At 38.8% G+C, this 14576-nt stretch overlaps 1 protein-coding gene across 6 annotated transcripts in view; it reads left to right on the top strand.

Annotated features, from left to right (window-relative positions):
* The window catches only part of Shld2 (shieldin complex subunit 2), a 79158-nt gene that overhangs the window by 38239 nt on the left and 26343 nt on the right, over positions 1–14576 (top strand). For 2 of the 6 annotated variants that reach the window (XM_085687851.2, XM_048421532.3), the window contains exons 1-3: positions 4944–5085; positions 9630–11159; positions 12842–12949. In XM_085687851.2, the coding sequence (XP_085543977.2) occupies positions 5019–5085; positions 9630–11159; positions 12842–12949 (1705 nt within the window). In that variant the 5' untranslated portion in view covers positions 4944–5018. Of the gene's footprint in view, positions 1–4943; positions 5086–5691; positions 5793–9629; positions 11160–12841; positions 12950–14576 lie in introns of those variants that run through there. The other 4 variants (XM_048421534.3, XM_048421533.3, XM_048421541.3 and 1 more) reach the window with 3 other exon arrangements.

Raw genomic sequence — 14576 nt, 5'->3', positions numbered from 1 at the left:
TTTGCTGATTTTGTGTTGGAAGATGGCTCTAGATGTGACTGGAGTGCTGAAGTTCCCAGTCTTTCTTGTAAGGACCTGTGTGGTCTTTTATGCCGTTCAGTATTTATTAAATTTGGGCCCTCAAGATTTGATGTATAAGTTTTATAATATGTATACCTTCCTAGTGAATTTTTCCATTTATTAATATGTAGAGGCATTCTTTAACTCTTTTGACTAGTTATGGATTGAAGTCTGTTTGATCAGATACAGGAATTGCTATCCCAGCTTGTCTATGGCTTCCATTTCTTGTCACTGTGATTTCTAACCATTGATTCTCAGTTTCACTGCTTCTCTCTTTGTTAAGTGAGTTTCTTTGAGACAACAAATCTCTGAATCTTATTTAATAATCCAGTTGGTTTTGCCTGCCTTTTCATTGGTGCCTTAAGGTTCTTTATAGTGGAGGTTATAAGTGAGAAGGATTTTCTGGAGAGAAGGGTTCTGTTGTTTGCTGTTCTGGTTGGCTAGTTTATTGGTAGTTCTTTTCTTCCTCTCCTGGTAGGTAGATGTTTGCTATGTTGGTCATGAGTGATTCATTTCCAGTTCTTCCATGGCAGTTCTTCTGTTGTTTTTATGAAATACTTTTTTTTTTGTGTTCTTGTGTATGAAACTTTATTCTTCTGTGTAAGGTATTCCCTTAAGTTTCTAGAACCAGGTGTGGTGGCGCACACCCTTAATCCCAGAACTGGGGAGGCACAGGCAAGCAGATCTCTGAGAGTTCAAGACCAGTCTAACCTACATTGTGAATTCCAGGCCAGCTAGGGCTAGATAGTTGAAAATTTTTTGCAGTTCTGGGATTGTCATGAATTGCTTGTATTAGAATGACTTTATTTTTCGTTTTTGGTCTTTTGAGTCAGGGTTTGTCTGTAGCTTTAGAGGCTCTCCTGGAACTAGCTCTTGTAGACCAGGCTGGCCTATATCTCTCAGAGATCTGCCTGCCTCTGCCTCCCGAGTGTTCGGATTAAAGGTGTGCGCCACCACCACCCGGTTTAAAATGACTTTGCTTATCCATTAATTTTAAAAGATTTTTTTTCTGATCATAGCAATCTTGATTGACAATTATTTTCTTTTAGGGTTTGGAATATATATCATCCCATACTTCCTTGGTCTTTAGAGTTGCTGATGACAGAGCTAAGTCTTCTGATAGTCTGTCTCTATGATAGTCTCATAGGTTTGTCCTTTACTACTGTCTGTCTCTATGTTAGTAGGTTCTGTCTTTTCCTATTGTTGGCATTGTTTCTTTGTTTTGTATTTTTGATATCTGTTCTGTGCTGTATCATAGAGAGTCTCTTCTAGTCAGGTCTGTTTGGAGTTATAATTGCTTCCTATATATGACTGTCTTTTTCTATCTCTAGGTTTGGAAAATTCACTGTTGCTTTAATTATATTGAATAGACTATGTGCCCAGCTCCTTCTAGTCCATGGATTCTTAGGTTCAATCTTCTGAATATATAGATTTCTTAGAAGACTTTGGTCTTGTTTATTCCTTTTTTTTCTTTTTATATGTCTCTGGATCTTGACCTTGTCTACCATTTCTGAGATCTGTTTTTCTGCTGGTTTTATCTGTTGGTGATACTTTCTGCTGTGCTTTTCATCTGATTAGTTGATTCTTTCATTACCATAATTCTGTTAAGATATTTAAATAATAATGGGATACTAATTGAACTAATGTTGACTTATGCCTAAAAGTTAGAAAATCGTAAGACATACTTAAGAATTACTAGAATAGGAAAGAGAATTTGACTGTTTGGCAATTAAAATTTAGAAAGGTCTGCAAAGAAGCAGTGTAGGTGGAGTAAACTGAAAAAGAATAAACACAAATTGCCACTGATACTTTAAGAAGTGTTTAGCATCCTTAACCATGAGGCAAATACAAAACTATTTGGGGATTCCATTCCACCCCAGCCAGTGGCTCTCATCAAGAAAACAAATGCTGGTGGGGATATGATAAGGAAGAAGCCTTATGTGTTGTTAGTGGGTGTGTAAACCCATGTGGACACTATGGAAATAAGTGTGACGGTGTCTCAGAAAGATAAAATTACAACCCCCCCCACCACACACACACAGACACACACACAGACACACACACACACACACACACACACACACTCCACTCCTGAATATCTGCCACAAAGACTCTATGTCCTGGGGCTAGAGTTGTACTCAGCTGATAGAGTGCCTAGCATGCATAAAACCCTGGGATCAATATCTAGTACTATATAAACCAGGCATTTGCCTGTAATCCTAGCACTCTGTGGGTGGAGGAGTAAGGGCTAGAAGCTCAATCATCCTTGCCTACATAGCCAAGTTTGGGGCCAGGCTGAGTTGCATGAGTCACAGTTTTATCAACAGACTTTCCTATCCCACAATAGAGATGCTTGCACATCCATGTTTATTGGTGCTCTTTTTACAACAACAAAGAAATGGAATCAGCTTTAGTGTCCCAAGATTCTTTTGTATTGCTGGGAGTTGAACAAAAGACCTTAGCATCCTAAGCAATCTATCCCGATCCATAGTCTTAGCTGTAGCCTGGATTTCCACCAATAGATGAATGGATAATGAAAATGTGTTATATACACACTGTGGAATTTTATTCAGGTATAAACAAAAGTGGAAACAGGAAATTTGTAAGAAAATGGGTAGTCCTGGCAATATTACGTTGAAGGAGGTGACCCAGTCTCAGATAAATAAATACTTTCATTCTCTCTTATATACAGATCCTATTTTCTAATAGTTTATATATATGCACACATATACACACATATATAGATATACATATATGTATCTGTGTGTAAGTGTGGGGAATGGTCAGAAATCTAGAAGGACACCTAATAGATTGGGGGAAAAAGGTTTTAAAGGAGAGGAATGATCAGGGTAGTAAAACGCATGTGATATAAAAGTAGATGGGGACTACAGGGGCAGAAGAGACTATGGGGAGATGGGGAGAGTGTGCGTGCGTCAGAATAAAATATGAGCATGCCATAGAGAAATGCATTACTCTGTGTGCTAATTAAAGATGAACACGAGTTCTGGAAGAGGGTGCACATTATTTGCTTTATTAGCTCTAACTCTGATGAATTTGGTGGTAGGTAAGTCCATAAAAATATATCTGATGGTAAAAATATAAAATTTAGTGTGTAGCTCCACAGCTTCCATTCCAAATGGCTGCTGTAACTCTATAGAAGTTCGTTGAGTTTTATAGTCTTTGGGTCTGCATAATTGCTATGTATGTTTTCTTTCTTTGCAGTTTTTTAATAATAAAATTTAAAATTAATAAATAAATACATAAAAAGAGCTGGGATGTAGCTCAGTTGGTAAAGCATTTGCCTAGCATGCATGAAGCCCTGGGTTCCAGTATAAAACTGAGAATACTATTATATATCTGCCAGCTGAGAATTGTTTCTCAGATAGATAAGCTTAATGTTATTATGGATGTTAAGACGATAGAAATAAAATAGTAGAATGAACCCAATGTGGCTGTCACCTGGCTTTAGCACTTGACAGTTTCAGAGCAGGAGGGTTTGAATTTATCCCTGCCTCATTCCAAAACTGATGCTTCAGTTCCCTCTACATTGTTTGTCCATTGATATTATTGTGTAATCTTATAATTGCTTGGTGTTTGGGGGAGTAGACATGAAAAACCTTCATAATGGCTATGGCACATTGTAATTGTGAGATTTTCTGGTTATTTATGTGGTAGAGAAAGTAGTTTCTTTTAATCACATGGGGTTTGTAAGAAGCATTTTTTTTTAGTTGTAGTGTGGCAGAGACAAAACCTGCTGCTGCAGTTCATCCTGTTTTGTAAATCACAGACACTTCCATCAGACTCTGACCACTCTACAGATAAAGACAGCAGTGTGTTAGTCTTTCTTACTGGTGGCCTCCTGCAGATTGAGAAACTGTGTAATTATTAACTGTGGTAATGGATATGTACTTGCTGGTTTCCCCTGGTATCTTAATGAGCTTTAACCCTCTGAGTACAGCTAAAACATAGCCTAGAGTCATTGAAATATCATTTACTGGGGACAGTTTGTGTGTCAGTTTGTACACATGCCAGTCCTCACCACTGTCCACCCGGCTCACGTGCTTGTCATTTCTATAACTTAGACTGTTTGGTAGCATCATCCTTTGGTATAATCTTAACATTTGTGTTTTTGTGTGTTTGTGTGTGTGGACACATGCCATGGCATGTGGAGTCCAAAGGACAACTTTTGGAAGTTGGTTCCTTTTTTCCATTGTGAGGTCCAAAGATTGAATTTGGGCCATCATCAGGCTGCTCAGTAAGTGCTTTCATCTCCCGAGCCACCTCACTGGCCGTTTTATAATTACTCAGTTTTAAATAATCAAGGCCGTGTTCTAGCTAATTCTTAAAAAGTGAAAGTCCCACACTTAGGGTATTTGTTGAGACAAATAAATAAAGATATAGTGAAATAATTGTAATATACAAATAGCCATGTGTTTTATATAATTTTGATTCATCCCAGACCTTTCTGGATCTGGAAGGTTTCTCTGAGGTATCAAAACTGTTTGTTTTACCCCTGTGTGTACCACCATCTGTCCCTGCTTTGAAGGGAAGGAGGGCTTTGGATTTTGATTCTTCTGTGATTCCGTCAAATGTAGTAATGCTACAGATATGATTAGGTCTGATGCTGAGGAAGGGTTAGTTCAATGCAAGCTCATAAAACATGATTGGGTATGTGGCAGTGAAATGAACAGGCTTGGATGCAGTTCTGTGCAGTCATGTAAAATAACAAGACAGCTCAAGAAAGAACAGAAAGGAAAAGAAAATTTAGATCAGTGGAAGAACTGGTTGGGAAAGAGCCGTGTTCTGAAACTCAGGGACAGAGTGTCTCACGGTTTAGTACTGTGAGTACTCATTTGGCAATTTGAACTTTGCTATTGTCTTATGATGATCTTAATACAGATAGGAAGTGAGAGTCAGATTTCAAGATACTGAGAAAATGCTAAGTGAGGACACAGAACATGGGAATGTTTTACATGCTTTCTGTAAAACATCTTGGAGACAGCCTACAGTCAGCCTGGCCCTTGGGTAAGCCAACTAAGACAGCTTGCTGGGCCCTGTGTTGGTTTGGGGAGTGGAGATGGTTCTGGGCTGTACTTCACTTTTTTTGAACATTATTAAACTTTGTAATTAATCATATTCCTAAGAGCCTATGAAAAATGCAGTTAATTAATAGGCAGCTCCATCCTCATTGTGCTGACCTACACTGTCCTTTCTGTTGACATCCTGCTTTTAATTCTGTATGATCTCTCTTTGATGATCATTGCTTTATCTTTGCAATGATACTATAAGCCCCTTAAACTCCCTTATTGTTGATTTTCCAGTGCCTAGGATAGTGCCTGGCAAGTAATTTTGATTATTAAATAAATTAATATTTGCCTGTCTTTTAAGCCCCAAAGCAGTTGTAATTTGTGGCCTGACAGAAGAAGAAAGTAGAGTGTTTGAGGAAAGGGGTGATCAACAGTTTCAAATGGCAAGGGGAGTATTGAAACTGACCTTTGATCTGTCTACTGGAAGGTTCTCCACACTGAGGGCATTGGAGCAAAATTGTAATAGGAGACAGATTTAAGTGGAAAATGATTTAAGGAAAAACGAGGACAAAGGAGCAACATAGAAATTTTCTCTTTCCTTTAGAAGACTCAAGGTTAAAGGGAAGAAACACTGGAGAAGACTGCCCACAGGTCCACCAGCAGGGAGTTTATTAGCAATGGTCTTGCTTTATGCCTTGATTTGCTGTGAGTATTTCCTCTTCCTCTAGCATTTCGAAGGGTTTTGCAGTACTATTTGGGGCCTCCTTGTGGTGAATCTAATTAATAGCATATAACTTAAAAAAAACCCTAATATACCAGTTATTGCACATGAAGGTTATTTTATGAAGGTTAAATGAAGGTGGGCTGTGTGATTGATACATGAATACTTAGTTCTTTGCTTTCCAGTGAATTGTAATGTGACACCCAAAATCGCTATACCTTTCTCTTCACAGTACTTCACTATTACAAGCTGTAAGTTATCTGAAAATTTTAGTCTATTTAGCTCCTAATTATTTTCTTAAACACATTTGTTTAAAAAAAAGATTCATTGTGTGTGTGTGTGTGTGTGTGTGTGTGTGTGTGTGTGTATACACCAGAAGTAACTCTGGAAGTAGAGTTAGCTTGTGGTGAGCCACCTGATGTGGATGCTGGGAACTAAACTTGGGTCCCCTGAAAAAGTAATATGCACTCTTAACCACTGCACCATCTTTCCAGATCCTTAACTGATAAACTTCAATGGCTGCTGCCATTGTTCTCAACTTTCGTATTAAGTATTAGCAATAGGACTGTTGTTCTCTATTCTTGGAACATTGTATTCTGTCTGAAGGCTGTGAAAGAATGCCTGAATGACCAAATAAAAAAGAACTGGCATTATGAAAATAGTACATATTAGTCATATATCATAAAAAATTAAACACCGAAGTATTTAAAACAATCATTTATAATCTTAGTCCCTCATGATCTTTTTGAGAGAGAGTCTAACTTTGTAGCCCCAGGCTGTCCTTAAACTTAGGAGGGCCCTGATGCTTTTGTCTCCAAAGTACTAGGATATAAATGTGTAATACACAGACACACTCATATACAAACACACACACACACACCCAAGTCTTCTTGATTCTTTTTTTAAAAAATATTTTTTAAAGGTTTTTTGAGACAGGGTTTCCTCTGTACAACAGTCCTGGTTGTCCTGAAACTGTCTTTGTAGACCAGGCTGGCCTTGAACTCACAGGCTCTGCCTCCCTGGTGCTGGGATTAAAAATTTGGTTTGTGCTACTATGCCTGGCTAAGTTATATATCTTTCCTCCTTCCTCTTCCTCCTTCTGCTTCTTCTCCTCCTTCTTTCCTTTTCTCTTCCTTCCTCCTTCCCCATCCTTCCCCAATTCCCCTCCCTTCTCCTTTCCCTTCCCTTCCTTTCTTTCTTGTTTTTTTTTTTCCTTTTTCTTTTTCTAGACAGGGTTTCTTTATATAGCCCAGACTGTCCCGGAACTTACTCTATAGACCAGGTTGACCTCAGACTCAGAGATCCACCTGCCTCTTCCTCCCAAGTGCTGGGATTAAAAGCATGTGCCACCACTGCCCAGCTAAGTTATATATTCTAAATGCTATTTTTTCCATTAAAATTTATGTGCTCAGAAGATGCATTTATATTGACTTGGCTCTCTTAGATTCAGTGAGAAACTCTGTCTCAAAAAAAAAAAAAACCTAAAGAGTAAAGGGGTTAGTAGAGAATACTCAATGTCTTTTCTGGCCTCTTCATGTGCTTCTACACACACACACACACACACACACACACACACACACACCCCTGTGTGTGTGTATTTATGAGAGCTCAGCAATAATGTCAGGAAACTAGGAGAGAATATAGACTCCATGGAATTATATTGGTAAATGTGAGAGAAATCAGTAATATGATCACCTGCTGTATGTGAGGACTGGGTAAGAGATATAAAAGTTATTTGAAAAGGGGTTGTACAGGCAGGAACAGGATTGCTAGGACCCACTTGGGGATTAATGGCAGTGAATTTCAAACAAGACCACTGTTTAGGTAATCATCTCCACCCCACCCCTAGTTTGTAGTCAGAGTACAAGAGTACATGACGTCAAAAGTACCTCATTCCTAAAACCTTCTCTGCCTTTGCCTCCATATGGTTGCACTAATCAATGCTTTTCAGTGAGTAATAGGAATATATCTGTTTAATTAAAGTCAGTTATGAGCAAGTGATAAATTGAAGTGTTTCTTGACCAATCAATAGGGTGTTTGCTCAGATTTCCTTACATCAAGTACCATAGTTTGTAGAAAAAAAGTGGTTGTCTTTTGTTTGTTTGCTTTGTTGGTTGTTGTTTTTAGTTTTTCGAGATAGAGTTTCTCTATGTAACAGTCCTGGTTGTCCTGGAACTTGCTTTGTAGACCATACTTGCCTTGAATTTACAGAGATCCTCCTGCCTCTGCCTCCCAAGTGCTGGGATTAAAGGCGTGCGCCACAACCGTCCGGATAGTGAAAAAAGGTTTTAAATGATGATGAGTTTCTTTTTATGTATTACATAGTTATTACCATCAATTTGAATTTGTCTGTATTATAGAAAAGATGAAGCTGGGCATAGTGATGCACACTTTTAAACCCAGAAGGTTAGAATTCAAGGACGTCCTTGGATGTATAACGAGTTCAGGACCAGCCTAGACTACATGACGCATGATGGCACATGCTTTTGATCCTGGCACTCGGGAGGCAGAAGCAGGCAGATCTCTGTGAGTTTGAGGCCAGCCTGGTCTACAGACTGAGTTCCAGGACAGCCAAGGCTACACAGAAACCCTATCTCGAAAAACAAACAAATGAACAAAAACAAAACAACAAACTAACTTGTTTTTTTGCCTTTCAGTTTGTGCCTTCTGTTGATTATGAGATTGAGTTCAGAGGAGGTTCAAAACTTAACTGAGAGAGTTTATTGAGTTAAGAAGACAGATATTTAAGGATAATATGATACAATTAATAAATAACTGCCCTTTAAAGCTAAGTTGTTATTTAATTGTAACAGGATTTGACAACACAAGAAATGCAGATTCTAAAAATGTACTTGTTTGATGCTTAGCTTTGTATCTCTATCTTACACTTAAATTTTAATATTAGATTTATTAGTTATTATTATTACTTGTGTGTGTGAGTGAGTGTGTGGTATGTATGTGTGAATGTAAGTCTAGGTGTGCCATGGTAGAGGTCAGAGGACAACTTTGGGAGTCACTTCTCCCTTTCCAGCATGGTTTCCGAGATTGAACTCAGGTTGTCAGGCTTGCATAGTAAGTGCCTTACACTGAGCCAGCTTATTGGCCTTTCTCTCAGTCTTTAACTGAAGACTGTAAATGGAAGTTTCTGTCCTGCCTGGTCCCACTGACATTCAGTCCCAAAGAAACACAGGGGCTTATGTTAATTATAAAGTATTTGGCCTATTAGCTCAGGCTTATTATTAACTAATGCTTACAACTGAAATTAACCTATAATTCTTGTCCATGTTTAGCCACGTGGCTTAGTATCTCTCAATAAGACATCTCATCTTGTTTCCTCTGCATCCAGGTGGTGACTGCATCTCTGCCTTTCCTCTTCCCAGAATTCTCCTAGTCTGATTGTCCTGCTTATACTTCCTTCCTAGCTACTGGCTAATCAGCATTTTATTAAACTAATATGAGTGACAAATCTTTACAGTGTACAAGAGCATTATCCCACAACAGAAGACTTTCTTTTGATTTTATTTTCTTGTTTTAAAGATAGAGTTGCTTTGTGTAACCCTTCGGCTGTCTTAGAAGTTGCTCTGTAGACAAGGCTGGCCTTGAACTCACAGAGATCTGCCTCCCTCTGCTTCCCAAGTGCTGAGATTAAAGCTGTGTGCCACCACCAACTTTCTGATTTTTCTATAATTTCTTATTTATTGATTTTATAATTATATTAGCATACCAAACTAAATGGCATGTTTTTGAATTAATAGTTTGTTTTCATCATATTAGGTAGACGACTACTAAGAAATTAATTCTGAAATTTTTATTTTTATCAGAAACTATGAGTCGATCCCAAGTTCACATTTTTTGGGGTGCTCCAGTTGCTCCACTGAAAATGACAATAACACAAGGAACAACTTCCACTGCCAATGCCTGGGAACAAATCCAGCTTTTGTATAAACAGCAGTCTTTACATCTGAAGGCTGAAAACCAGGAGCTTGAAAATCTGAAAGACTACCAAATCCCAGAAACTGCAGCTCTTCCAGATGTTCTTAGTGGTCACCTTTTAACCACTCATGTGACTAGGTCTGTGCAGATGGAAGATGGCTTCATCTGTTCTGCTTCTGAAACTCAGAGTATGAAGTCGCAGAAGGCTCACCCCTCAGGCCGGAGTGATATGCCTGATGTGCAGATATGTGAGTTTAAGGACAGAGGTCAGCATTTACCTGAAGAAGAAAAATATCAAAAGCTTCAGTGTGATGCTAAGAAGATTATAGATGAGCAGTCCAGAAACCAGTCAGATCCCTGTGCTGAGGACTTTCAAGCAGATGTGTTTGCTTTAGATCATAAGTGCACAGCTGGATTGGATTTGGATTGTACTGAACAGATTGACACAGGGCTGGGCGCTGTGAGAACAAAGCCTGTGCCAACTGAACATGAAGGGCAGGGTCAGGAGGTATTTTCCTCTGACATGAAGTGTGATTCAGAGTCTGAGGGGGCAGCTGGGAAGGCCTCAGACCAGAAAATATCTACCGACACTGAGTTTCTCAGTATAATGTCCTCCAGCCAGCGTGCTTTTCTAGCTCATAGGAATAATGCAGGGCAAGACTGTCTAAATAAAGGGACAGTAAACATGGAGATGGAACCTACAGGATGTCCAGAAGGAAGGCGAGCTGAAGATAATCTTGTTAAGCCCAGAGAAGATTCTGAAGAAGGATCTGAAAGTGAGCAAAGCCAGGCATATTCCCTGGAACTTTTTAGTCCTGTTTGTCCCAAATCAGAAAGCAGTCACGTTCACAGAAACCCTGGAAAAAGTCTTGAAGATAATAGAAGCTCACAAAATCTTTGTAGTAATGAAGAAAACCTGCCAGCAAAGGAGGTGTGCCTTGAGTTGTGTAGCTCAGGGATGCTGTGCTCTCAACTAACTGCCTTCTGCCAAAGTGCTGCAACAAGAAGCCGGTCCTCTAAAGATATTTCCCACCTTTCTAAAGTTATTTCCCACCATTCCAAAGCTCTTTCAGAAGTCCATCAAGTGTCCAAGAAGCCAAGGATGGATTCTAATACAAGAGAGTCAGCCAAAACAGTGCCCTGGAGGAGCATGTCTGAATTTAAGGCCATTAAAAAAATATCATTAATAAAAAATTGTGACTCTAAAAGTCAGAAGTATAATTGCTTAGTCATGGTGCTAACCCCATGTCATGTGAAGGAAATAAACGTAAAATCTGGACCACATTCTGGCTCTAAGGTGCCATTAGCAACAATTGTAGTAATCGATCAATCAGAAATGAAGAGGAGAGTTGTTCTGTGGAGGACTGCAGCATTTTGGGCACTTACAGTGTTTCCTGGGGACATAATTTTACTTACAGGTAAGGCCATTAAGTATAGTGGCAGCTTGCTTTGTAAAGCTGTGGTTTTTGTTTCTTGTCTCTCAGGGTTCTTTCCTTGCCATCTGCCTATACTGGGTGTGACTGACCCTTTGTAGTGTGTTGCTCTCCTTACTGCTTTCTGGGGCTGTAGTTCCCTTCTTTGGTCTGTGCTGCCTTCCCCTTCACTTTCTCCTCTAAGAAGCCTTCCCGGGTTGTTTCTCATAACCATCCATCATGTGATAGTTGAAATTCTATCATGGGGCTTCTTTTGCTATTTTATTTCTTTGTTTGTTTCGAGACAGGATTTCTCTGTAACCCTGGCTGTCCTGAACCAGACTGACCTCAAACTCAGTAATCTGACCTGCCTCTCTGCCTTTAGAGCACTGGGCTTAGAAGCATGTACCACCACCACCAGGCTTCTTTTTGCCGTTTTATGGTTGTGTTTATGTGTCTTATTAACTCCTTTGCTTTATTAGCAGTATTTTTATGAAAGGACAGTGTTTCTGCCACATCACTCCAGTAATGATGTATCCATTAAACTCTTACTGAAGGAACAGACACAGGTGTTGATTAAAGCCAGTTACATCACAGATGGGTTTTAGACACAGAATAGATAATGTATTGAAAGATAAAAAAAGAACTGAAAAAAGATGTGGGCCAAACCCACCATACAGTAGCTCTTTAATGAGACAAGAGTCAATATTTAGTCCAGCTGTAAGCCCAACCAGCCAAATAACGAGGAAAGGAGTTCGTAGCATTATTTTCTGACAAAATTCCGTATTAACTTTGAGCTTTCTAAGGAAAAATAGTTGTATCCTTTTGCTTGCCTTGCCGTTTGTCATTCTCATGCTTTTCCTTCTTTACCAAATGAAATACTTCTCTCCTCTTGATATTCTGGGCATTGGTGTTAGCTCGGCTTCCAGAAGACTAATGACTGTGATGTTGGATACTTCTCAGTGCAGGGCAGTGCTTTTGTGGGACTTGTCACCATATGGCTAAAGGACAGATGGCCTGGTCTTGTGGTCCAGTGCAATAGTGTTGAATTCAGGTCTCCTCCAACTTTATCCACAGTGGCACCTTTTGAACCTGAATAAACCAATTCTGTTTTTGATGACAGCCCAATAGAAGAGTGTAGCATTTTCTTTGCTTGCCATGTGTATAGCTTGCTGGCACAAATTCTCAGTAGTGTGTATATATTCTATATTATCTAGGCTTGACTGTTCATGTGTTGTGGTTCCACCCAATAAGTTCTTCATATCCATGGTTTAGTGGTGTTGGGACTTGATTTCCTTTGGGTAGAAGAGGGGACATGCTTCAGTGTGTCACTGATGCTGGGAGTCTGACATTTTGTTGTGAAATCACTCCTACTGCTGCGCACTGGGAGAAAGTTTGGGGAGTGGGATGGGAAAGTTGAGCTCAGCTGAGGGCAGTGTGAATTCGTTTTCCTCCTCTGTCTTGGACCAGGTGACTCCTGACTTGTTCATGCCTTATAGGCAAGGGTCTAGGTTCAGAGTTTAAGTTTGCTGTTTTATCATTTTCTGCCGTAAGAACTCTAGTTGCCTGGTGTGTAAGATGTGTACATAATGTTTTAATATGACTAGTTACTACTGTGTGCTTGATAAGTGAACTACAGTCTAAAGGAGTTCATGATGTGACGGGATTTTGTTGTGTTTTATTTTTAGATGTCACTGTTTATGAGGATCAATGGGTTGGTGAGACAGTACTCCAATCAACATTTACCAGCCAGTTAGTAAATCTTGGAAGTTATTCACATGTCCGACCTGAAAAATGTAAGACATATTTTGAATATCCTGAATTTAGTATGCTTTTAATTCATGAATTTTTGACTTTAGGATGGTACAAAACTGGTATGAACATACTTTGGGTTTGATCTTTTCTGGACTAGTGATGCTACCAGAGGCAGAAAGCCAAGGGTCACAGTCAGCCATCTGATTGTAAGGTGAACTGCTGAGACTTCACATTGTGCTGTGTTGCTATGTGGGGACAGATGGTAGACTAAGTATATCTAATACATTTTGGATATATCTTTGATATATGGTGGGGTCATTGGAATGTTACCTCATTACAAATCCACTGGAAGTCTGCAAACAAATATTTTAGGAAAGATTCGAGTAAAACTGGCTTTTATGTTTTCTAAACATTTTCATTTGTAAGATGAAATTGGAGCTAATTTTTATTTTTTGCATTACTAAGATTGAACATGGATGCTAAACCTGTGCTCTACCTTTAGCCTTTAAGAAGATGATTATGGTAGGGGTAAGAAGGGGCCCCAGCCTCAGGTGGCAGCTGTGTGCCTAGAAGAGAGAGAGAGAAAAAAAGATGAACTTGTATATTATTGACCACATAAAGTATTGGAGCTAGTGTTTCATTTCCATTTTAGGGAGTCTACAAAGTGGTGGTTTTTAGCATTTAATGAGTTATCTGTGAGATATTGTCTACAGAAAAATGTATATAGACAAAAGAAAAAAAAGAAAACATTTTTCTCAATCATTCTACAGACTTTTGAAGCTTACCTGTATAATATCTGACCCTCTGAGTCTTTGAGATAATTAAAAATCCTCTGGGACTCATAGTCTGTCATTGCTTAGAAAAACTGGCTTCCTTCCTGGAGACCTTCGCATGCATCAGTAGTTACTCCCTCTTAGTGCTGAGTGGGGTTCTGCTACGTTCATACACTGCTGTTTGCTTAGTCACTTGTTGAAGAATGTTTGAGTTATTTCCCGTGAGGGTTTTAAGAATTTTTGTGTGAACATAAATGTTCATTTCTGTGACTCAGTTTCTAGGGTGTAATTGCTGGATTGTATTCCTAAAGCATACCATAGTTTTATGAGAAATTACCAAACTATTTTCCATAGTGGCTATATTATTTTATAGTCCTTCCATGGACCAGGGTATAGCACACTGGTAAAGATCTTGTCTACTCTATGTAACACTTTGTGTTTGATTTCTAGCATCTCAAAATACATAAATAAATGAATAAATAAATAAGTCATGTGGGATATCTCATACTTGAAATCATATTTGGGAAGCTGATGTAAAATATTATAAAGTTGAGGCTAGCCTAGACAATGATGCTTATCAAAAAAGTAAATAAAATCAGAGACTCTGGGTTGATCCCCAACACTGCAAAATAAATAAAATAAAAAGAGCCACTTATTAGGAACATATTGCAACTTTATTGGCATATTAGAATATCTATAAGAAAAATTATATGTGTTGTTCTTTTGCACAGTGGGGTGACTACAGAAAGCAGTGCACACTGGAGCAAAGCTAGAATTAAGTACTTAAAATGTTTTTGCCATAAAGAAACAAGAAATGTATGTAGAGATAGGTTTGATTAACTGGATTTGAACATTTTATGATGTGTTCATACATTAAAGCATTACATGGCATCTC

The sequence above is a fragment of the Myodes glareolus genome, chromosome 5 (assembly GCF_982192425.1).
Source record: "Myodes glareolus chromosome 5, mMyoGla1.1, whole genome shotgun sequence".
Classification (NCBI taxonomy): domain Eukaryota; kingdom Metazoa; phylum Chordata; class Mammalia; order Rodentia; family Cricetidae; genus Myodes; species Myodes glareolus.
This window is presented reverse-complemented; position numbering and strand designations above follow the sequence as displayed.